Below are 23,651 nucleotides of genomic sequence, written 5' to 3' on the forward strand. Positions count from 1 at the left end.
CGATCGTTTAGTATGTTGCTATTGCTTTCTTCATGACTTATACATGTTCCTATGACTATGAGATTATACAACTCCCGTTTACCGGAGGAACACTTTGTGTGCTACCAAACGTCACAACGTAACTAGGTGATTACAAAGGCGCTCTACAGGTGTCTCCGAAGGTACTTGTTGGGTTGGCGTATTTCGAGATTAGGATTTGTCACTCCGATTGTCGGAGAGGTATCTCTGGGCCCTCTCAGTAATGCACATCACTTAAGCCTTGCAAGCATTGAAACTAATGAGTCAGTTGCGGGATGATGTATTACAGAACGAGTAAAGAGACTTGCCGGTAACGAGATTGAACTAGGTATTGAGATACCGACGATCGAATCTCGGGCAAGTAACATACCGATGGCAAAGGGAACAAACGTATGTTGTTATGCGGTCTGACCGATAAAGATTTTCGTAGAATATGTGGGAGCCAATATGAGCATCCAGGTTTCGCTATTGGTTATTGACCGGAGACGTGTCTCGGTCATGTCTACATAGTTCTCAAACCCGTAGGGTCCGCACGCTTAACGTTACGATGACAGTTATTATGAGTTTATATGTTTTGATGTACCGAAGGTTGTTCGGAGTCCCGGATGTGATCACGGACATGACGAGGAGTCTCGAAATGGTCGAGACATGAATATTGATATATTGGAAGCCTATGTTTGGAAATCGGAAGTGTTCCGGGTGAAATCGGGATTTTACCGGAGTACCGGGAGGTTACCAGAAACCCACGGGAGGTAAAATGGGCCTTAGTGAGCCTTTACGAAGAAGAGGAGAGGCGGCCAGGGCTGGGCCGCGCACCCCTCCCCCCTAGTCCGAATAGGACAAGCAGAGGGGGGCGGCACCCCTCCTTCCTTCTCTCCCTCCTCTTTCCCCTCCTGAATCCTATTCCATCTAGGAAAGGGGGGGGGAGTCCTACTCCCGGTGGGAGTAGGACTCCTCCTGGCGCGCCCTCTCCCTGGCCGGCCGCACCCCCCCCCCTCCTTGCTCCTTTATATACGGGGGCAGGGGACACCCCAAAGACACAACAATTGATCAAGTTGATCTTTTAGCCGTGTGCGGTGCCCCCCTCCACCATAGTCCACCTCGATAATATCGTATCGGTGCTTAGGCGAAGCCCTGCGACGGTAGAACATCAACATCGTCACCATGCCGTCGTGCTGATGAAACTCTTCCTCAACACTCGGCTGGATCGGAGTTCGAGGGACGTCATCGGGCTGAACGTGTGCTGAACTCGGAGGTGTCGTGCGTTCGGTACTTGATCAGTCGGATCGTGAAGACGTACGACTACATCAACCGCGTTGTGCTAACGCTTCCGCTTTCGGTCTACGAGGGTACGTAGACAACACTCTCCCCTCTCATTGCTATGCATCACCATGATCTTGCGTGTGCGTAGGATTTTTTTTGAAATTACTACGTTTTCCAACACTAACTTCTTAGCATAACAAGAGACTATATATGCATGCTTCGGGAATCACAAACCTTAACACTGATATTCTTACTAAACCACAATCATTCACTAGTACCTCCCACATAATACCATCTTTATATCGCAAAACTATTGCAAGAAATCAAATTTATCATATTCAGTGTTCTACATAAAAGTTATTATTATATCCCTCTTGAATACCTAGCATATTAGGACCAATTTCATAACCCGTGCATATTGCCATTACTATTATCAAACTCTCAAAATGATATAAGTGAAGCATGAGAGTACAACTATTTCGTTAAAATATAACCACTGTCGTCCTCTAAAAGATATAAGTGAAGAACTAGAGCAACTGTCTAGCTCAAAAGATATAAATAAAGTACAAAGAGTATTCTAAAAAACCATTGTTTGTTTATATTTTACATGAGTCAAGCCACGATATGATCCGATATCGTTATATTAACAAGTCGAGCCGTGCTAGCTCGTCATTTAGACGAGCTCTAGCGAGTCAAGCTGAGTTAGCTCGACTCGGCTTGAATTCCGCCCCTACCCGTAGTGTTCGCCTGCCTCATAATGGAGGAAAATCAACGTCATTGACCTAGACATTTTCCTTTAGGAAAGATCATTTGATGCTAAATTGAAAAAAATAGCTAAGCAAGGGCGACCTTATTGCTTCTGATAGAAGTTCCTTTCTGAAATGAACTACCTAAAATCTACCTTTGCTCCTACATGAAGGCGCCATGTACGCAACAATATGGTATGTTATTGCTATCTTTCCACTCCGCATATGTACCTAAAACCCTTAAAGCCCTGCCGTTGATGGTTAATGCCCTAATTTTCCCTAGCAAGTACCAACCCCGACACCCTACATTCCCCTTCTGTATATCCTCCTCTCTCCTATGAGTTAATGACAATGAGAGGCGGCAATCTTTTTTCTATATGTGGAAACTACAATTGTTTGTCTACATTTTACATGAGTCAAGTCAAGCTTTGATCCAAAGTTGTTAGATTAACAAGTCGAGCTGAGGGAGCTTGTTATTTAAACGAGCTCTAGCGAGTTGAGATGAGTTGGCTGGACTCAGCTCAAATTCCACCCCTAGCCACAGTGGCTGACAGGCTCGTAATGGAGGAAAATCAACGCCATTGGATCTTTATCCTAATCTAGACCTTTTCCTTACGAAAAGATTGACTGATACTAAACTGGGAAAACAGCTGAGCGGTGACGACCTTATAGCTTCTGACAGAAGTTCCTTTCTCAAATGAACTACCTGAAATCTACCTTCGCCCCTAAGACTAATACATGGAGGTACCATGTACGTAATAGTTTGGTATGCTATCTTTCCACGCCGCGTATGTACCCAAAACCCTCCGCCACACCACGCTATAAGTTAAAACGCTTTCGCGTTTTCTTCACTGTCAAGTTCAAGAAAAGTTCATTTCAAAGAAAAAAATGTTCAAGAAAAGTTGACAGATATTTTCTTCTTCTCAGCTGCTGCACATGTGATAAGTAGCTAGCACCCAAGATACGGCAGCCACGCAAAGCCGCACATGCTCAACAGAACAACAAACGCTCCTTGTCACCTTCCAAAATGGTGTGCGGGCGTGCGGTCTCCTGCCACTCCAGCAGCTAGCTCACTCCACTCGCACCGCACGCATCGGCAAAGCGAGCCTCCCAGGATGGACGCCAGCGCGCGCGCCCGTGGCGCGTAGCTGGTGATTGATCACGCCGGCCGCAGGCGCGGGCAAAGCGCCGAGAGCGCCGCGCGGCCGTTAGAGCCCTTTCCTCTCCCCGGACGAAATTAACCAGAGCTGAACTGGCGCAAGGCACGCATGGAGAACCGGCCACCTCCCCCCACCGGGGCGAGGCGTGCGGGCCACGCGGGGGCACCGGCTTTGGGTTTCCCAGCGTGGCACACGGGGCCAACGGCCAGGGAGGGGCCTTTATATGCCCCGCCATTGCCGCGCTCCCCAACCTCGCAGATCGATCTCCATTCCTCACCGCCTTGGGTGGGAGGTTCTTGGATCCGGACTAACAAACGCCGGCCGTGTTTGGGAGGGCCTCGTTCCTAGCCTATCTCGTCGAGAGGATGGCGACGGCGAGCATGGTTGGCATGCCCAAGAGCCCCCGGTCGGTGGCCTTCGGGACGGCTGCCTCGCCCTTCGGGGACAGGAGGAAGGCCCGGTTCTGCGTCGCGGCGTGCGGCAGGGACGACCAGCAGCCGCCCCCGTCGATGGCCGCGGTGCCGGCGTCGCTGCGGGCGATCCAGGCCAAGAGGAAGATGGCGGCGCAGGCGCGTGGGGTGCCGCGGGCGACGAGCGCGGCAGGGTGCGCGGTGGCCGCGCTCGCCGCCGCGGTGGAGGCCGTGCAGGGCGCGGCGGTCGGGGGAGCCTCCGGCGCCGCGCGCGGCGCCGGGGATGCCGTGGCGTGGGTCTTCCAGAAGGTGCACTTCGAGTCGCCCGACCTCGCCGTGGGACTGCTCGGTATCGTCGCGTCCTGCCTCGGCACGGCCGTGGAGATGGAGATGGAGCGGATTAGGGCCAAGGAGATCGAGGAGGCGGCCAGCAAGGCCAAACCCGCCGCCGCTGTCGACGACGACGATGACAACGGCGAAGACGCGGAGGAGGCAGACGATCTGACGATGCTGGTGGGGATGGAAATGGAGAAGGAGCTCTGGGCCAGGATCGGCATCCATCATGACGACGACGACGACATGCCGCTGGGCGACAACGACGACGAGCAGGAGGCCATTGAGACCGCCCGCGCCGGCATACGGAAGGCCGCGTACGAGCGGATCATTGCCACCTCCGAGGCCAACTCGCTCATCCTATCCAACTACGCGCAGCTCCTCTACGAGTTCGACAAGGATCTCGACAGGTAAATACGCCGCCATGGTCTTGAACATTGATTCTCATGCATTCCGCCAAGATGCACCTGATTAATTTGTACGTACGTGTCATGGTCCTTACCCGCCGTCTCGATCGACCTCGGTGACCACTGCAGGGCGGAGGACTATTTCAAGCGTGCAGTGGCCATCGAGCCGCCCGACGGCGAGGCGATGCGGAGGTACGCGGTGTTCCTCTGGCAAGCCCGCGGCGACCTGGCCGGCGCGGAGGACATGTTCACCGGCGCCATCGACGAGGAGCCGGACAGCAGCCACCACCGGAGCAGCTACGCGTGGTTCCTCTGGATGACCGGCGGTGTGGAGACCTGCGTCATCGACTCCAGCAACAACAACGACACTGAATGAAGCCAATCGCCGGAGCAAGGGCCACCCGCGCAATCTCGAGCTAAAGACAATTAAAGACCGACCTCGCCGGCAGGTGCCTGGCCGGCGAGGCTGCCGGCCATTTTAGATGGTGCATCTAGGTATATATTGCGCACTGTCGGTGAGCAGCATCGGCCCTTGTAGGGGCCAAGTTATACTAGGGTGCGCGTGCGAGCATGGCATGCAGGAGCCAAACCCAAGGGAAGGCGAATAATGTTGATGTTGTCAAGCAAGCGCACATATAAAGTACAGTAGGGCCTCATCAAATCATGTGTGGATTTGGAATAAAGCATGCATGCATCATCAGTGATGGCATGCTGTTGCTGAATTGTGAACAATATCTATATGTAAAGAACAATATGAAATGCATAAGGTTTTTCATTTGCTGTAAGTTGTGTTTGCACAGATCAAGTGCAGCTGTGGTATGATATTTACGGTATACAAAAGCTTGTACATACATATTTTCAGAGGGGGGAGGGGGGTTGTCATCCTGCTGGTGCTCTATAACAGACCTGACTTACTAATCTTTACCGGACGATGGATGTCGATGCTGCCATAAGTGCAGCTATGATTGAATCATCTGCATCCCAGCTCCAATCTTGTGTCTTCATTGATGCTGGTGTTTCTGCAAAGCTTCTGAAGGTCAATGTAGCCAATGAGTGTGTCCTCGAAATCGACGTCCTTCATATTAGCTTCATCGAAGGTTGATCCCGACAAGACGGTGTTCTTGAAGATTGCACCTTCGAGGTCGGCTTTTCCAAAATTGGCACGGTCTATCACTGCATTCGTGAAGTTCGTGCCTGAAAGCATTTCAAAGACAAGTATTTATCTTTATGTTCATAATCTAGCATGCTCGATGCAAAGATCTAAAAGGTTCAGTGTTTGGGAGCAAGTGCAACAACTCGGTGTGGTGAATAACACAAGCATTTTACACCCTGCCTAGTATACGCAATGTAGCAATGATCAATGCAAAGGTACATCTGAAGAGCTCAAGTATTAGGAAGCCATGCAGCAATGAATAATGCATTGTGGTTAAAAAAACGATTAAGGTGTGTAGTTCTGTTTCTGTTACCTTTGAAACTTGCACCAACAGCATAGGCCTTGGACATGACAACTTCTGTCAAGTCAGCACCATCAAACTTTGCGCCTGACATCAAAGCCGCAGACAGAGTCTTGCCTTTAAGATTATCTTTGTCATTTGTGAAATCACAGAACCGGAGATCAAGCACCTTGTCATACACCCCATTTGCCTGACCAATTGTGTTCCCAACAAATGCAGCCTCGCATCTCTTTGGGTCTGTTGACAGTGGAGGCAACCTCTAACAACCAAAGCAAACAGGGAACAGTGTTATCTCAGAGAACTTTTCCTACTCGACAAATTATCTCAGAAAATATATTAGAAAAAAAGGAAAATGTAGGATTGCAGTGGCATGTCCACCCGGATCCTACAGGATTTTATCTGCACCAAAGTGTCTTTGATTGTACCATAGAAAAAACAAAAGCTTTTTTACATGAGGTTGGAGTGGATGTAAATATTTCCTTTGAAATGCAGTGTAGTGGATTCCTTAGGAAAAAATCCTATGGGATTCAGTCCTCCACTATAACTATGAAAATCCTTTGAATCAAAGAGGTCCTAAAACGGAGAAAGGAAGTTAAGCTCTAATGCTAGAAGGCAGTTTTCCAGAACAGTACTATAGTGCCAAACTGACGACTATATATTCAGGTTAGACTTGTAGGATTGTAAAATGAAGTGCACTTCTCTAACAGATATGACAGTGATTTTTAGATGAAATCTGGTTTCACAATACAAAAGACATCAGCATATATAAAGTATTCCTGCAGTGAAAATTGCCACGCCACAGTCAGTTAATTCTGATTAAAGTATGCAGCAAGACGATGATTTCTAAAACAGATGGTATTTCCTGCTTCTCTAGAGTTGAGTTGTATCAGTAACTGAGTCTAGATACAAATGAAACCCCAAATTAACATATAACCCTCTGTCCCAAAATATAAGACATATAAGGTTTGCCCTAACTCAAAGTTTTATAAGTTTGACCAAGTTTCTTACAAAATTATTGATACCTACAATAGCAAATCAACATCAATAGTTTCACCATAAAATATATTTTCATAACATATTTATTCGGTATTGTAGATATTGACATTCTTATCTGTAAACCTGGTCAAACTCAGAAAACTTTTACTTATGACAACTTATACGCCTTATATTTTGGAGTACAAGATAGTAACAAATACAACAGAGTTCTTGGTAAGTACTCCCTCCGTTCCTAAATATAAGTCTTTTTAGAGATTTCACTATGGACTACTCCCTCCGTAAACTAATATAAGAGCGTTTAGAATACTAAAATAGTGATCTAAATGCTCTTATATTAGTTTACAGAGGGAGTACATGCAGATGTATGTAGACATATTTTAGAGTGTAGATTCATTCATTTTGCTCTGTATGTAGTTCCTTATTGGAATCTTTAAAAAGACTTATATTTAGGAACGGAGGGAGTAACTTGCAGTAGTGCACATTACATACTGTGGTAAGTGGAGTACTCTGTTGTGACCTCATGGACGCTTCCGGGACCCTCGCCCGTCCTCCCCAGGGCGAATCAGGGGCGACTAGGGTTTCCCCGGCGGCGCCACCCCATCCACCCTCTCCCTCCCTTGCCACCACCCAAGGTGAATGCCGGGCAAGCCGGTTTGGACGCCGATGAAGGTGGCGGTGAGGTTCTCGCTGCTTCATTCCTTCGCAAAGAACTCTGGTTGCCGGGGTGGCAGCCCCGGATGGCGAGGTGGCATTGCCTCCGCGACAGGCGGCGTGTGGAAGTGCTAGCCGGCTTCCTTGTGCATGGGCAGTGAGGAGTCGACAGGTAGTAATCGTGGCACGGATTTTCTCTCTATCGCTCCAGATCTGAAGGTCAGGGTCATCTCCCCCTTAGTTTACTCCCCCTGCCGGCTTTGCCTATTAGCGGCCATCGGTCGCTGGATACGGAGAAGGCGGGGTGTTGGTTGTGTAGGCTTGAGACCAGGGGTAAATCCTTGGTCGGTTGCTCCGGCCATGGAGGCAGTGATGCACAAGTGAGCCACCTTCCTCCTTGCAGGCGCCGCCGAGGTCTCTTTTCTCCACCCCCCATCCCAGTTCCCGGGTGAAAGCCCAAAAACCCACCTCGGTTTGGGCGGCGGCGGCACCTTGTGCATCGTGACCTTCATGGAGGCACCGTCTCGGCATGTTTTGGTTCTTTGGGTAAGTGGTGATGCGGTTGGTTGGCACTCGGTGGCTGTTGAGTCCGAACGGCGGCAAATCAATGGAGGTCCATAGGTCCAGCAAGTCCCCCACTTATCTTTGGGGTGGTGGTCTTCGGTGGCCAGGAGTGTGCCTGTGTCCAGACGGTGCAACGCCTTCGAGCCTTGGCGGAAGGGGATAGGGTTCCCCTTCCCAGTGGCAGCAACGTGGGGGGCACTGTGGATGCCTGAGCTCTGCGATCGATAGGTCTGTGCCTCAATACTCAGATATTCCTAGCTGCGCCTATGTGATTCTGCAGCTTCCTTCTTCGGCGACTATTCCCAGTGGCTTTCCCTATGTTTTCGGTCGTCCAAGGGCAGCGGCAATGCAGCTTGTGTGTGTGGGGGGGGGGGGGGGGGGGGCTTCCCGCGTGAAGATGGCCATGCACAATGGCTGCTCTAGGTTCGAGGCTGGCATCTGTTCTAGCCCTCGGTTGAGCGCTTCTACGATCCGATGGTGTGACGCCTTCGATCCTAGGCAAAGGGATGGGGTTCCTCTTCGACAGTAGACAAGGAGGTGTTGGGTGCCTCCAGTCCAGTGGATCAGGTTTGTTCATGATTCTTTCAGATTATAGGCTTATCCTTGAAGCTTCTTCTGCTTGTCTGTTCTTTTGTAACAGAGTGCTTCTTTTGTAACAGAGTGCAGCGGGCTTCGACATTACTAGCAGTGCACTCTGTTTTTTTTTTCTTTGTGTTCTTGTAGTGTGCGTTGTGTTGTAAGCAGATCAGTCAGCTCCCTTGTATCTTTCGGCCGATGTTGCTTGGTGCCATGTAATCCCTCGCCGATTGATGGTTTCGCTAATTCAATGTCTTCCTTCTAAAATACACTATGTTGAAAAATTATTTTAAGCCTTCACCTTCAGGTTAATTAAACCACTATTATTTTCTCCAAAACCAGTACCTTCTTCAGACTATCACTATTCATTAGCTAATCTCCAGCAGTTGTTCAAGAGTAGCATTTGTATGGAGAATTAAACCCAGTATTTAGAAAGTAATTTTCCAGCTGGCTAGTATATTTGATCGAATCAAAAAAGTGAAACCCAATACATTTCCCAATATCAAATTTGAGCAAAAGCTTAGGTCACAAGAGGTGTCATTTTATAGGGACCAAAATTCCATCTAAAATTGCGACTTCTCCTGTCCTCATCTGCCACCAAATCTTAACGCGACGTGAGTCTATTTATGCTAGCGCTTAGCGATCGTTGGGTTCTACAAATTTCCTCTCAATTAATTAAGTAAGAAATACGAAGGCGATTGGAATCGCGCAATGCCCGTGGTGGAGACGGAGGAAACCACCAACCTGGCCAGCGGCGATGACCGGGCTGGGGGCTGACGCGACGGCCCAGGCTGCGAGCAAGCCGCACGCGAATCCTCCCACGGCCTTGGCGCGGCCGCCGCTCCCGGCTCCCCCCGCGTCGGCCAAGCACGTCACGCGGCACCCCCTCGGCTGAAGCTGCAGACGTAGAGCAGAGCCGCCGCGCGCAGTGGCCGGCGAGGCGAGGCAAGACGAGACCATGTCAATGCAATGCGGGGAGCGCGGCTGCCTGGCTGAGAGGAGAAGAGAGGGGGTGGTGGGTCTGTACGTACGTGTGCGGCGCGCGCGGCGTGGTGACGGGAAAGGGGGGAGATGGAAGGGATCATGGTCTTTCTTATCCTCCCAAGGCTTATCCCGGTTTCGTCTCTCGTCCGCTTGACGACCACGGGCCCACGTGACCGGCGAGACCGGTAAAAATGGCCAACAGTAGTTTAAGAAAGGGCACTAATCTGCGTCGGGGCACCGGCCCAACCGTTCGGCCGATCGCGTCAGGGCCGTTGGATTTGAGCCGCCATTGAATCTGGCGGAAAAAAAGAGTTTGCCCCGCAGCTTTTTCTTCTTTTCGCTGGAATCACATCTCCCACTCGGTTCGCGCATCCTCTCCCATCCGGTGGCTGACCTCGTCGCCAGTCCCCACCTCCGCCGGCCGTCCTCGTCACCGGTCCCCATCCTCGCCGGCCATCCTCGTCGCCGGTCCCCACCTTCGCCGTCCGTCCTCGTCGCCGCCTTGACCCATGAAATAGTTGCACCTGCGGTGGTAGCTCTCAGCAACAACAGGTGAAGCTCAGGTTGCAGCTCCGCCGCCGCTCCGAGCCGCAACCATGTCGCCATGGCCATGCCCAACCATTCCTTTCTCCTTCATCATCCACGTGCAGATATATTTTGCTTCAACCATGGTTCATTTTTGCTACGACCGATGACAGGAATCGGTACAACCATTTATGTCGACAGTCATCACGGCGACCACAATTTGCTTCAACCTTCGTCGGGTTTTGCCGGGAGTAGCAAGACGTGGAACTGGTTGTAGCTTTTCCCGCTGCCGATTGCAGCAAAAAATCGCATGCATCTCCTACCGGTGAAGGTCGCAGCTCCGACGAAGGAGTGCCACCATTACATCAACGATGAGGTGCCAGTTCTAGCTTTCTGTCGCCAGGTTAAAGCTTTTCAAAAGTAGGGTTGAAGCTTTTCATGTCAACGATTGCAACTTTTTCGTTGTGTGCTTGCGGGTTGAAGCTTACTATAAAGCTAGTTGAAGCTTTTTATAAAACCGGTTGAAACTTTTCAATTCAACGATTGAAGCTTTCCAAAATGATGGTTGTAGATTTTTTTTTTCATTCATAGTGGTGGGTTGAAACTTCTCTACTCCACCGTTTGAAGCTTTTTCAAATATGGGTTGAAGCTTTCACATGAACTATTGAAGCTTTTTTTTAGTTGTACGGGGTCCGTCGAAGCTTTTTCAAACTATAGCTGAAGCTTTCATATGAACGATTGTAGCTTTTTTCAGTGCATGGTGTCTTGTTGAAGCTTTATATACCGTTGGTTGAATCTTTCGAATCGAACGGTTGTAGATTTTTTGGTCGTCGGTTGCAACATAGGGGGAGGAGCAAAATGCTTTCAATTTCGTTTGGAAGAAGATGGTTGCAGCAGCAGGGAGAGGAGGGCGCGCCGCCATGCTGGTAGCATACCGGTGGACGGTTCCAACAGCTCTCGGATGGCTTATCCATGGCGGCTTTCAACTCTAGTTCATCGGGGCGGAAGGAACCTGCAGCCGCGGGCATCGGAAAGAAGTGGGCATGGCGCTGATATTGAAGGTATGGACCTGCGCGGGATTGGGGCTAGCTGGCGGTGAGATCTGAAGGATGAAGAGGAGGGGCGTGGCCACCCCCATGCGTGGATGCGGCTAAGAGAGAATTTAGGAGGAAGAAGGGGATCGGGAGGACGAAGGTAGCGAGTAAGAAGAGGATTGGGAGGAAGAAGATAAGGCAGGGGCAGGTGGGTCACGCGAGGCGTACGATGGCCTCGACCGTGTGGCTCGCGCGGGACCGACCAAAAGTTTCGGCCGGTGCGCCACGTAGAAACATTTCCCTTTAAGGAATTGATCGAACAGGCGGCTGCCACAAATCTACCGACTGATTTCGGTCGTCGCCCGTCCGATTCATTCTTCCCAACCCTTAGGTACGTCAATGTGCGCACGTCTTTCTCTCACATCACATCCAACCAGGCCCCCTTTGCTTCGATCACGTAGCACCGCCAGTCGCTGGCGAGCATCCATCGCACCACCGGAGAGCCGCCGTCGAGAGCTCCATAGCAACAGCACAGGCACGGAGAGTGCCTGTGACACTACTAGGAGAAAGCCTACTAGTAGCGTTGGTTCTTGGGCTAGCAGTAGCACGGGTTGGCATGCGCTACTACTACCCTACATAGCAGTAGCATTGGTCATTCCGGCGCTACTGCTACAACTAACTATCAGTAGCGCTGGTTGGGCCCCATGCTACTACTTGAGATTCCTGTTTTTTTCCTCCTGTGCATTGACAATGTATATGTACAGATTTTATACAGTAGTCTCATCATATGATTTTATGAGCATGATGAGTTATTATATATATCAGTGGGTGAAATAAACGTGGATTAGATTCAAATGGAGGCAACATGGTGCAGATCGAAAGTATATGTAATAACTCATCATGCTCATAATAATATAACAACTTAGCATCATCATCATAATAATAACTCATCATAGTTTTCATAATAACAGGTCATACTCATTATTATCATAGTCGTCTAACAACTTCTACCCGTTATCATAATAACAAGTCATACTCATCACCATCATAGTCATCTAACCAACCCTAGTTAATTGTTCTTAGCACATGATCATGAGTATTAGCTAGGACCTGCTATCCTCTCTAAAGTAAAATATCATAAAACAACATAGCCCCTGACTCTCCATTATGGAGAATAGAGATTACCCTGTCTTTAATTCGTGGGCTTCGCACCATGTTGCCTCCAAGTAGCTCCCTGGGGCTATTCATAACTTCTTTCCATCCTTTGATTGTGAGGTCTTCATCTCTTTTAGAAATTGTGTATCCACAGCAAGCTTTTAAATAGCGTCCGCGACCTCCGCTATTGCGGCCGCAATAGCGGTAGCGTCACCCTGCCGCTATTTTGTTTAAGGTTGCGTTAGAAAATAGCGTGTTGTCATGACGCGGGCGCAATATCACTTGTTAGACCGCTATATTGTCCGCTATCCGCAATATCGCCCGCTATATAAGTCCTTGTTGTTCTTTTGTGTAATCTATTTTGATAAATGTGTCTTGCTTGCCTGGTTTTGCACGACCAAATGTTGTTCAATTATAGTTTATATTGTTATATAAATGATGATTTATCAAATTAAGTCCCATATTTTTGTCAATGGCTTAGAAAAATACACAACAATCTCAAATTTATGAGTGTTTTTTTTAAAATTGGCTATGTGGACATAGCACCCGCAATATCACCTGCTATCCGCATTCCGCTACGTGGACCCTAATCCGCAACCAGTCCGATATCCGCTATTTAAAAGCTTGATCCACAGTGAACAACCGTAGGCAGACCTGGTCGTAAGCTCATAATATCAATGTCACCTTTCGTATGCATCAGATGAGGCACACAATCCTTCAGGATTTTCTGTTCAAAAGCATAATAATAATAATAATAATAATAATAATAATAATAATAATAATAATAATAATAATAATAATAATAATAATGTAAGCAATGTAGTTTAACTTTAACTATAAGAATGTATGCAAAAGATGCACTAGTGTCATAATAGTAAAAAAAATCTTACCATGTCATCTCCATGGATGTTGTCGTAGTTCAACACGTGGACTAGTGGAACGTATTGACCATAATGTGGAGGAATTTTACAATTCTTATTGAAAGTCTCAACATCAATAATAAATGATACAAGATGATATTTCTCCTCGTAAGTTAGTTTAGAGCCATCAGTGTAGTATGTTTTGTCTACTACTTTTCGTACATTTTTTGAAGAATGGAAATAAGTTGTCAATGGAAATAAGCTGTCAACTATTTTTTAAATAAACAATATAAATTACTTAATAAATATGTTTGAGAAACTCACATAGAGGTAGAAGTGGAAGCGTATCAACATCGACCCAAATGTCGATATTCTCTTCGTCGATATTATCTTCGTGGATGTCATCTTTAGGATCACCAAGATTGAAGGTGACATGCATACCCTCCTGAAAACCATACGCCTTTCAGAGTGCTGCCTAATTCGAGCAACCAAAATGGGAGTAGGTCACCACATTGTATAGCTTTACGTCAAAAAGCATAACCATGATTGGTCCTGAGGTGAACTCTCTTTATCTCCATATTCTCATGATCTTCAAAATCCAGCTTCTCCAAGACATAACGTTCTGCATGGCAGGGGATGCACTAGTCGAATTGTAGAAAGCGGGAATTAGATGTTGAAGCAGAAGTCATGCTTAATTACGAAAAAATACTTGTCATTGTTGCGTACCGTATAAACATCGAAGGTCTCGTCGAGCTTAACACTGAAGCGCCGACCATCTTCCAGATGAGGCCTGTCGCACAAACCCTAGTCGTCATCACAGTAGTCGCACTCAGGGATCCTATCATCGTGAGACATTTCGTACATTCATAATTCAAAGATTAAACTTCTAAAATTCAATATATGTACTACAAAAACTAAATTAGATCATCATTATTCATCATGGGTTGACTATCAATTTGTCAAGTCTTTTCTTGAAAACTCTCAGCTCACGTGGTGTATATGGAGGGCACTCCCTCTCTGATATATTCGATTGTCGGTGATGGTCGCTCCTCCCTTCATCCCCGAGTCTGTTACACCAAAATGTCTAGTGCACGGGAACGAAGGAGAAGCAACACCCACGATAACAGTCAGGGTTCTTCCTCTCTGACATGTTGCGACCGTCGGTGAGGGAAGCTCCTACATTCATTCAAAAGTGCATTACACCAAAAATGTCTAGCACCTTCGAATGAAGGAGAAGCTCCCATCACGACAACTGTCGGGATTGTTGATAACCCACAAGTATAGGGGATCGCAACAATTTTCGAGGGTAGAGTATTCAATCCAAATTTATAGTTCGACACAAGGGGAGCCAAAGAATATTTGTAAGTATTAGCAACTGAGTTGCCAATTCAGTCACGCCTAGAGATTAATTATCTGCAACAAAGTGATCAGTAGCACAATAATATGATAGTTTTGATAGTAGTGACAATAGCAATAGCAACGGTAACAATGGTAGCAGTAATTTTGTAGCAAGTGCAACAGTAACAATAGAAGTAGTAAATTAGCAAGAACAATATAGGATAAATTCGTAGGCATTGGATCGGTGATTTGTTGGATGATATTCATCATGTGACAGTCATAACCTAGGGCGATACAACACTAACTCCAGTTCATAAATATAATGTAGGCATGTATTCCGTAAATAGTCATATGTGCTTATGGAAAAGAACTAGCATGACATCTTTTGTCCTACCCTCCCATGGCAGCGGGGTCCATAAAGAAACTAAGGGATATTAAATCATCCTTTTAATAGAGCACCAGATGCCACTATTGGGAACGTAGTAATTCAAAAAAAATCCTACAATCATGCAAGATCTAACTAGGAGATGCATAGCAACGAGAGGGGAGAGTGTGTCCACGTACCCTCATAGACCGAAAGCGGAAGTGTTTAGTAACGCGATTGATGTAGTCGAACGTCTTCACGATCCAACCGATCCAAGTACCGAACATACGACACCTCCATGTTCAGCACACCTTCAGCACGATGACGTCCCTCGAGCTCTTGATCCAGTTGAGGACGAGGGAGAGTTCCGTCAGCACGATGGCATGGCGGCGGTGATGATGAAGTTACCAGCGCAGGGCTTCCCCTAATCACTATGACGATATGATCGAGGTGTTGAACTATGGAGGGGGCACCGCACACGGCTAAGAGATTGTCTGTTGTGCCTTTGGGGTGCCCCCCCGCCTCCGTATATAAAGGGGGGGAGGAGGTGGCCGGCCAAGGGGGGCGCGCCATGGGGGGTCCTACTTGGACTCCTAGTCCAAGTAGGATTCCCCCCTCCTTTGTTCCACCGGAGAGAAAAAGGGGAAGGGTGAGAGAGGGAGAAGGAAAGAGGGGGGCCGCCCCCCTCCCCTAGTCCAATTCGGTTTGGGCAAGGGGGCGCCCCTCCTCACGTGGCCTTTCTCCTCTCCTCCAACATGGCCCAATAGGCCCAATACTTCCCCCCGGGGGGGGGGGGGTCCGGTAACCCCTCGGTACCCCGGTAAAATATTCAAATCACTCGGAACCATTATGATGTCCAAATATAACCTTCCAATATATGAATCTTTACCTCTTGACCATTTCGAGACTCCTCGTCATGTCCGTGATCTCATCCGGGACTCCAAACAAACTTCGGTCATCAAATCACATAACTCATAATACAAATCATCATCAAACGTTAAGCATGCGGACCCTACGGGTTCGAGAACTATGTAGACATGACCGAGACAAATCTCCGATCAATAACCAATAGCGGAACCTGGATGCTCATATTGGCTCCTACATATTCTATGAAGATCTTTATCGGTCAAACCGCATAACAACATACGTTATTCCCTTTGTCATCGATATGTTACTTACCCGAGATTCGACTGTCGGTATCATGATACCTAGTTCAATCTCGTTACCGGCAAGTCTCTTTACTTGTTCCGTAATGCATCATCCCGTGACTAACTCATTAGTCATATTGCCTGCAAGGATTATAGTGATGTGCATTACCGAGAGGGCCCAGAAATACCTCTCTGATACATGGAGTGACAAATTCTAATCTTGATGTATGCAAACTCAACAAACACCATCGGAGACACCTGTAGAGCATCTTTATAATCACCCAGTTACGTTGTGACATTTGATAGCACGCAAGGTGTTCCTCCGGTATTCAGGAGTTGCATAATCTCATAGTCAAAGGAACATGTATAAGTCATGAAGAAAGCAATAGCAATAAAATTAAACGATCATTATGCTAAGCTAACGGATGGGTCTTGTCCATCACATCATTCTCTAATAATGTGATCCCATTCATCAAATGACAACACATTTCTATGGTCAGGAAACTTAACCATCTTTGATTAATGAGCTAGTCAAGTAGAGGCATACTAGGGACACTATGTTTGTCTATGTATCCACACATGTATCAGGTTTTCGGTTAATACAATTCTAGCATGAATAATAAACATTTATCATGATATAAGGAAATATAAATAACAACTTTATTATTGCCTCTAGGGCATATTTCCTTCAGTCTCCCACTTGCACTAGAGTCAATAATCTAGTTCACATCTCCATGTGATTTAACACCAATAGTTCAAATCACCATGTGACCAACACCCAAATGGTTTACTAGAGTCAATAATCTAGTTCACATCGCCATGTGATTAACACCCAAAGAGTACTAAGGTGTGATCATGTTTTTCTTGTGAGATAAGTTTAGTCAATGGGTCTGACACATTTAGATATGTATGTATTTTGCAAATTTCTATGTCTACAATGTTTTTCATGGAGCTAGTCTAGCTAATTGCTCCTACTTTTAATATGTATCCAGATTGAGACTCAGAGTCATCCAGATCAGTGTTAAAGCTTGCATCGACGTAACTCTTTCCGATGAACTCTTCATCACCTCCATAACCGAGAAATATTTCCTTACTCCTCTAAGGATAATTTTGATCGCTGTCCAGTGATCTACTCCTGGATCACTATTGTACCCCTTTGCCAAACTCATGTCAAGGTACACAATAGGTCTGGCATACAGCATGGCATACTTTATAGAACCTATGGCCGAGGCATAGGGAATGACTTTCATTCTCTCTCTATCTTCTGTCGGGGTTGGGTTTTGAGTCTTACTCAACTTCATACCTTACAACTCAGGCAAGAACTCCTTCTTTGACTGATCCATTTTGAACTCCTTCAAAAACTTATCAAGGTATGTACTCATCAAAAGTCTTATCAAGTGTCTTGATCTATCTTTATAGATCTTGATGCCCAATCGAGGTCTTTCTTTGAAAAAACTCCGTTCAAACACTCTTTTATGCTTTCCAGAAAATTCTACATCATTTCCAATCAACAATATGTCATTCAAAAAGCTGAGACTGACCACATTGTTAAGGTATAAAGGCAGATGCCGATGGCTCTCCTCCTCCTCCTCCTCCCACCTTCTCTCCACCAACCATGGATCTAGCCACTAATCTTCACCATGGAAGGCCTCCTACACTGGGATTTCAATCCTGGTCTAGCTGTGGCAGATGAGGTACGTAGAAGGTTTGGAGAAACGGTGCACTTCTCACCATCTCGCAATACCAAGGAATTTTTCTTGGAGGTTTCATTTTCTTTGGCTTCGTTCCCTCTTTCTAAAGATTCAGTGGGTGTGGCTTTGCAATGTTGCATTCGGGGTCACCCGAAAGGTTTTAAGGTTTCAAATATTTGTGACAGATCATCTCGTGTCTCTGTGGCCAGCAGTAAAGTGAGTCATTTCATTCATGGCCTCAAAGACCGTATTTGGCCAGACTTTATTTGTCATTTTCATCTTTACAATGGTCGTTTCAATGGATATAAGCATTTTGATCATATTTGGCATGCCGATGAGCACTTGGAACCAGTTGCTGCTCGCATCCCCATGGCCATCCGATATAACAAACCGGTACTTCAGGAAACTTCTATTTGTTCTGATTCTGCCAAGGAATTGAGCAAGTTTGCTATTTTTCCTTTAGCCTCCATGGATTTTCATGACAAGAACAGCAATGAGGCTTCATCTTCTTCCTCACTACCCTCGTACATGGTGCGGCCGACAGAGGATACGATCATCATGGACTCCGTGCATGCGGTCATTAATTCTGCATCAGACAATTCAGAATATTTTGAGCATTCAATTGTGATTGGCAGTTTTCAATTTTCCTGCATTATGGATTATCCACAATTACCGCAAAGTTTCCTTACTTCTGCACTAAGGTATGCCCCGCCTCACTCATCATGGCCCCCTATGCTATCCAAATCTCACATAGCCGATTTGTCGAGCGCTGGATATTCTCAAAAGGAAGTTTCTGATCTTGCCAAAAACTGGGGCCTGCTCTGTGCGAAATGCTTACAATGGGGTCATCACAAATATTTTTGCCAAGCGCGGATTATTTGCCTTTCGTGCTCCGCTCCGGGACACAAAAGCTTTAATTGTCCTACCAAAAAAATGTCTGTGGCCTCACACAGCTCATTTATGGACTCCAATCTTCATAATTCGGTCACATCTGACCAAGCGAGGCAACAGATCAATAGACCCCCATCAATCACTCCAACCTGTCCTCCCCCACTCGCCCAAGCAGCCGCCCAACATCAACCGTTCAATGCAACATCTATGGTCACTATGGACACCTGGACATCTCCTGTTGGCAGCGTAGGTGGGCCCAAAGATGGCAGTGGAGACCAAAAATCCTCACCCTGCTCCGGACTACTCGCATTCCACATCCCAGCCCGCCTTACTTCCCAATGAAATAGAGTGCTCTGCTCTAGCTGCTCCATCGCCATCCACCTCGCCCGCAGAGCTCACCGGTGTCTCCACCACCATGGCCAACTATCCGGTGAACCCCCTTTCCTGCCACCCGGATGGTCGGTCGAACCTGGTCCGGCGGACCGCAAGGTGCGAGCTGACATGGCTGTCAACCCCACCCCCCCGCTTAACAATAACTTCCTCGCCATTGCGGAAGTCAGCAGATTTGTGCCACTCCATCTCTGGGAGGGTCTCCGCGACACCATTGAAGGTCTCCTGCATGAATCGGGCCTGCATCCAACAGAGATCTCTGACCACCCCCTAGGTATCGGTATGTTTGCATTTGCCGATACAACGGTCAACACTACCCCGTACAGCTTGATGATGAGGATCTAGTAGTCTCTTTCGTTAGACATAATGCTTCCTTGAATATGCGCAATACCACATATGGGCCTGAAGTTTGGTTGATGTATATTGGGTTCCCAGATGATTATCAGACAGATTTTTACCTACAGTGTTCCGTAGATGACTATGGTCGTCTTGTTTCCTGGAATAATCCTAATATTGACCGCCGTGTGGTTCTAATCAAAGTTAAAGTTATCCATATGCGTCTGATTCCCAAGAGTATTGTGATCCGTCAGTTAGGTGGTGATCGATCATGCTGGACTGTTGTTGTTTTCATTCTTAGGGGAGCGGACTGGAATGCTCATGATCCGGAAGTTCCCACTGCCGATGAGGAACCACCACAAGCCAATGGCATTCCGCACCCCATGTTTGGTGACGGCCTCACGGCTGAGCAGCTCTACCAGCAGTAGCTGCAAAATTGTCTCATACAGAATGGTATTGGGAATGATGATGGACCACATAACGCTGCTTACCAGGATGCCCCTCAACCAGCGCGGTGGGATGCTTGGCCTCAACCTCCTGTGGCTCACATGCCTGCAACTTTGGTTAATTTTCAGGCCTGGCTGGCGGCACAACATTTACGAGTTGAAGATGGCATTCTGCCTGAGGGTAATGTTTCTGACAGTCTCAACTCCGCCTAGGGCTCTAGCTCGACTGCAAGCAGTATTGGTACTTCTTTAGAGATTGCAGCTCCTGTCAGTACCTTGTTTGTGGTTCCTGTCACACCTGAAGTTATTTCTGTTGATGTCGCTGTCACTGCTGATAATATGCATGTGAGTATTGCTGTCCAAGGCACTGATCTTGCTACTGTTCTTACCAATGGGCTGATCCCTCGCAACATATTCACTGAATATCTGTCTAGTGCTATCATGTGGGTGGTTGTTGCTTATGGCCCTTCAAGTTCAGGTTATGGTTTGCCTCCGCTGCATCTGCAAGCTGCAGTTCCCGGGACTGGTTTTCAGGTTCAGACTGATGAGAATCTGCCCTCTGTTTGCTTCGCCCCCCGCATACTGAATGCACCTCCTCGGCCTTCTACTGTTCAGATCACTGAAATCCTGCCTAAGGATGCTACAACAGCTGAAGCGTTAACTATTAATGCTACCGAAGGAGTCAGTGATGCTCTGCCTGATCTGCCCGTCCTGGATAACCTGTAGGATATCTCTGTTGATGAGAATAGCCCTGATATGCTGATGGAAGCACCAGATTTGGTGCCTACTGACAATTCAAATGTTGGGCCTTCCCAACAGGTGGATGACCCTTCTGACTTGGGCCTGGCCCAGGTTCTGCCCACAGCCCCAGGCCCGTCTCCTGCTCGCCCACGCCGGTCTAAGTTTCAGGTGCCCCTGGTCACTACTGAAGTTCTCCGTAGTACCCGCTCCACTTGTTATGATGGTTTCAGAGTGCCACGGATTTCTGATGTTCGAGCTCCTCTTTCCAAAGTCAAGCCAAGATAGGTCCCTTCGGCTGCTGCCAGCTCCTCAACCGCTGCTGTTAATCAGGCTCCACCACCCACACCCCTTCACATCATGCAAGACATCGGCATCAACCGCTGCGCTATTCCACCCAGTGAACTAACTGATGATGCTCTGCTGGCTCCCGTGGCTCCTGTGGCTCCTGACGATCACTTCATGGATGCAGGGGAGGGTTCTTCATTTTCGGAGTAGGTTGCATGTCACCTTATGCCTCTTTTGCGTAATTGGAATGTTCTATGTTGGAACATTCATGGGTTAAATTCGGAGAAAAAACTCCTCGCTCTATGCAATGCTATTTCTGTTAGTGGCTGCGCTATCGTATGTCTACAAGAAACTAAGAAATCTCTTATCGACCTAGCTTTTATAAAAAACTTGTTGCCCTAAGAGATTTGATAAGTTTGCTTTTGTTCCTTCTCATGGTGCCTCTGGGGGCCTCCTTACTATTTGGAATAGCTCTATCTTTACTAGGATGTGGCCACCTCTCATGACTTTGTTTTGGGTATCAAATTTACTAGCACTCTCTCTGCGCAATCCTGGACCTTATATAACATTTATGGTCCTTGCACGGGCCTGGCTCATGATGAATTTACTCAGTGGTTGTATGACATGAATACACAAACAAATGATGATTGTCTATTCCTTGGCGACTTCAATTATATTAGAGGCCCTGAGAACCGCAACAAACCAGGAGGTGGTCCTAATGACATGTGCACTTTCAATGACATCATCCGAAAGCACAACTTAATTGAACTACCGCTCAAGGGTCGTCTGTATACGTGGAGCAATATGCAACAAGATCATTTACTTGAGCAACTCGACTGGTTTTTCACCTCGCTCCACTGGACTCTTGTGTATCCCAACACGCTAGTTAAACCTCTCTACAAACCTATCTCTGATCATACTCCTTGTGTGGTAAGCATCGAAACAAAGATTCCTCATGCCAAATTATTCAAATTTGAATCCTACTGGCTTCTCCACCCGGGCTTTATGGATGTGGTCAAACAAGTCTAGGACCGGCCTATCAACTCTTCTAATGCGGCCACAGTTCTGTGTCGAAAATTCAAACTGTTACGTCAAGAATTAAAGGTGTGGAGCAAGAATATCTCTAGATTATCGGTGGCAATTGAAAACACAAACAAAAACCTTACTGAGCTGGATGATCTTGAGAACCTACGAGCTCTCACTCTTCCTGAATGCAACTTCCGTAAGATCATCAAAACCCATCTCCTCCGATTGTTGGACTATCAAAAATAATATTGGATGAAGAGATGCACCATTTGTTGGGTTAAGTTCGGAGATGATAACACTAAATTCTTCCAAGCAGTTGCAACAGAACGTTATAGAAAAAATAATGTGGCTATTCTGCAAACTCTAGATGGTCTCATGGTGGAGGATCATACGGGTAAAGAAGCCCTCCTATTTCACGCATATACTAATAGACTTGGCACTTCCAACCCAACACAGATGTTGTTCGATCTCCCATCCCTCATCCGCTCGACTGAGAACCTCGATCACCTCTAGGTTCCATTCACCAAGGACGAAATAGACCTGGTTATCAAAGAAATGCTTGCATATCGAGCACCAGGACCTAATGGTTTTAGTGGAATGTTTCTCAAAGCTTGCTGGGAAATCATCAAAGAGGACTTCTATACCCTCTGCGCATAATTCCATGCGGGAGATCTTGACCTACAAAGCATAAATGATGGCCTAATCACTCTGATCCCCAAGAATGGTTCTCCCACCACAGTCAATGATTACCGTCTGATCACTCTACTCAATTGTTGTCTTAAGTTAATCACAAAACTTCTGGCCAACCGGTTGCAAAAGGTCATCCTGCGCATTATACATCGCAACCAATACGGCTTCATCAAGGGGCGCTTGATCCGAGACTGCTTAGCATGGACATTCCAATATATTCATTAGTGCCAAGCATCCAAGCGGCAAATAATTCTCCTAAAGTTATACTTTGCTAAAGCCTTCGACACGATCGAGCATGAAGCGATGATCAACATCATGAAACATATGGGGTTCAATGATAAATGGCTGTCATGGATAAAAACAATCTTTTCCTCTAGACGATCCTCTGTACTTCTCAATGGGGCGCCAGGACGACAATTCCACTACCGCCGTGGAGTCCGACAGGGAGACCCTCTCTCCCTGCTCATTTTCGTCCTAGCCGTCGACCTGCTACAATATGCAATTGATGATGCCTTTAGGAGAGGTCTTATTAACCCGCCCTTCCCGTCCAATGGCAATATGGACTATCCTATCGTCCAAAATGCCGATGACATGATCCTGCTCATGCCTGCCTGCTCTAGACAAGTTGTGATCATCAAGAACATTCTGACCGACTATGCTCAGTCCATTGGCCTGAAAATCAACTTCCACAAGTTTACACTCATCCCCATCAACTTGGATGCTGATCTGGCCAACAATATCACAATGATTTTTGGGTGTTCCATTGGCTCCATGCCCTTCACCTACCTCGGCCCGCCCCTCAGCACTTCCCGACCCACAATACAAGATTTCATGCCGCTTGTTAGCAAAGTTGAAAGGAACCTGACCTCAACGCTTTCCCTTATGTCTTATGCTGGCAAACTGACATGGCTCAACACCTCAGTCACTTCATTTCTCATTTATGCAATGTGCACATTAAAGTTCCTGCCAAAACTCATTGAAATGTTGGACAAAATCAGGAGAAGATGTCTTTGGATCAAGAAGATTGACCAAGGGGAGAAATGTAATTCTCTTGCGGCATGGGACATGGTATGTAAACCCAAAAAAAGAGGAGGCCTTGGAGTGCTCAACCTCAAGATCCAGAATGAAGCCCTACTCATGAAATTTCTTCACAAATTTTATAACAAGCT

General features: G+C 47.0%; 2 protein-coding genes across 2 annotated transcripts; one reads left to right on the forward strand and one right to left on the reverse strand.

The window, feature by feature from the left end:
• Positions 1-3,150: 3,150 nt before the first annotated feature.
• Positions 3,151-5,122, forward strand: LOC123047672 (uncharacterized). The gene is made up of 2 exons (XM_044471237.1): positions 3,151-4,340; positions 4,467-5,122. Exons 1-2 carry the CDS (start codon positions 3,553-3,555, stop codon positions 4,711-4,713), a joined length of 1,035 nt encoding a protein of 344 aa, XP_044327172.1. The 5' UTR covers positions 3,151-3,552; the 3' UTR covers positions 4,714-5,122.
• LOC123047687 (thylakoid lumenal 17.4 kDa protein, chloroplastic) lies at positions 5,078-9,656 on the reverse strand. Its single transcript, XM_044471239.1, has 3 exons — positions 9,323-9,656; positions 5,804-6,050; positions 5,078-5,531 (listed from the first exon to the last, which is right to left on the reverse strand). The coding sequence occupies exons 1-3, from the start codon at positions 9,536-9,538 to the stop codon at positions 5,308-5,310; spliced, it is 687 nt and encodes a 228-aa protein (XP_044327174.1). The 5' UTR covers positions 9,539-9,656; the 3' UTR covers positions 5,078-5,307.
• Positions 9,657-23,651: the final 13,995 nt, after the last annotated feature.

This window comes from Triticum aestivum, chromosome 1A (assembly GCF_018294505.1).
Source record: "Triticum aestivum cultivar Chinese Spring chromosome 1A, IWGSC CS RefSeq v2.1, whole genome shotgun sequence".
Lineage (NCBI taxonomy): Eukaryota > Viridiplantae > Streptophyta > Magnoliopsida > Poales > Poaceae > Triticum > Triticum aestivum.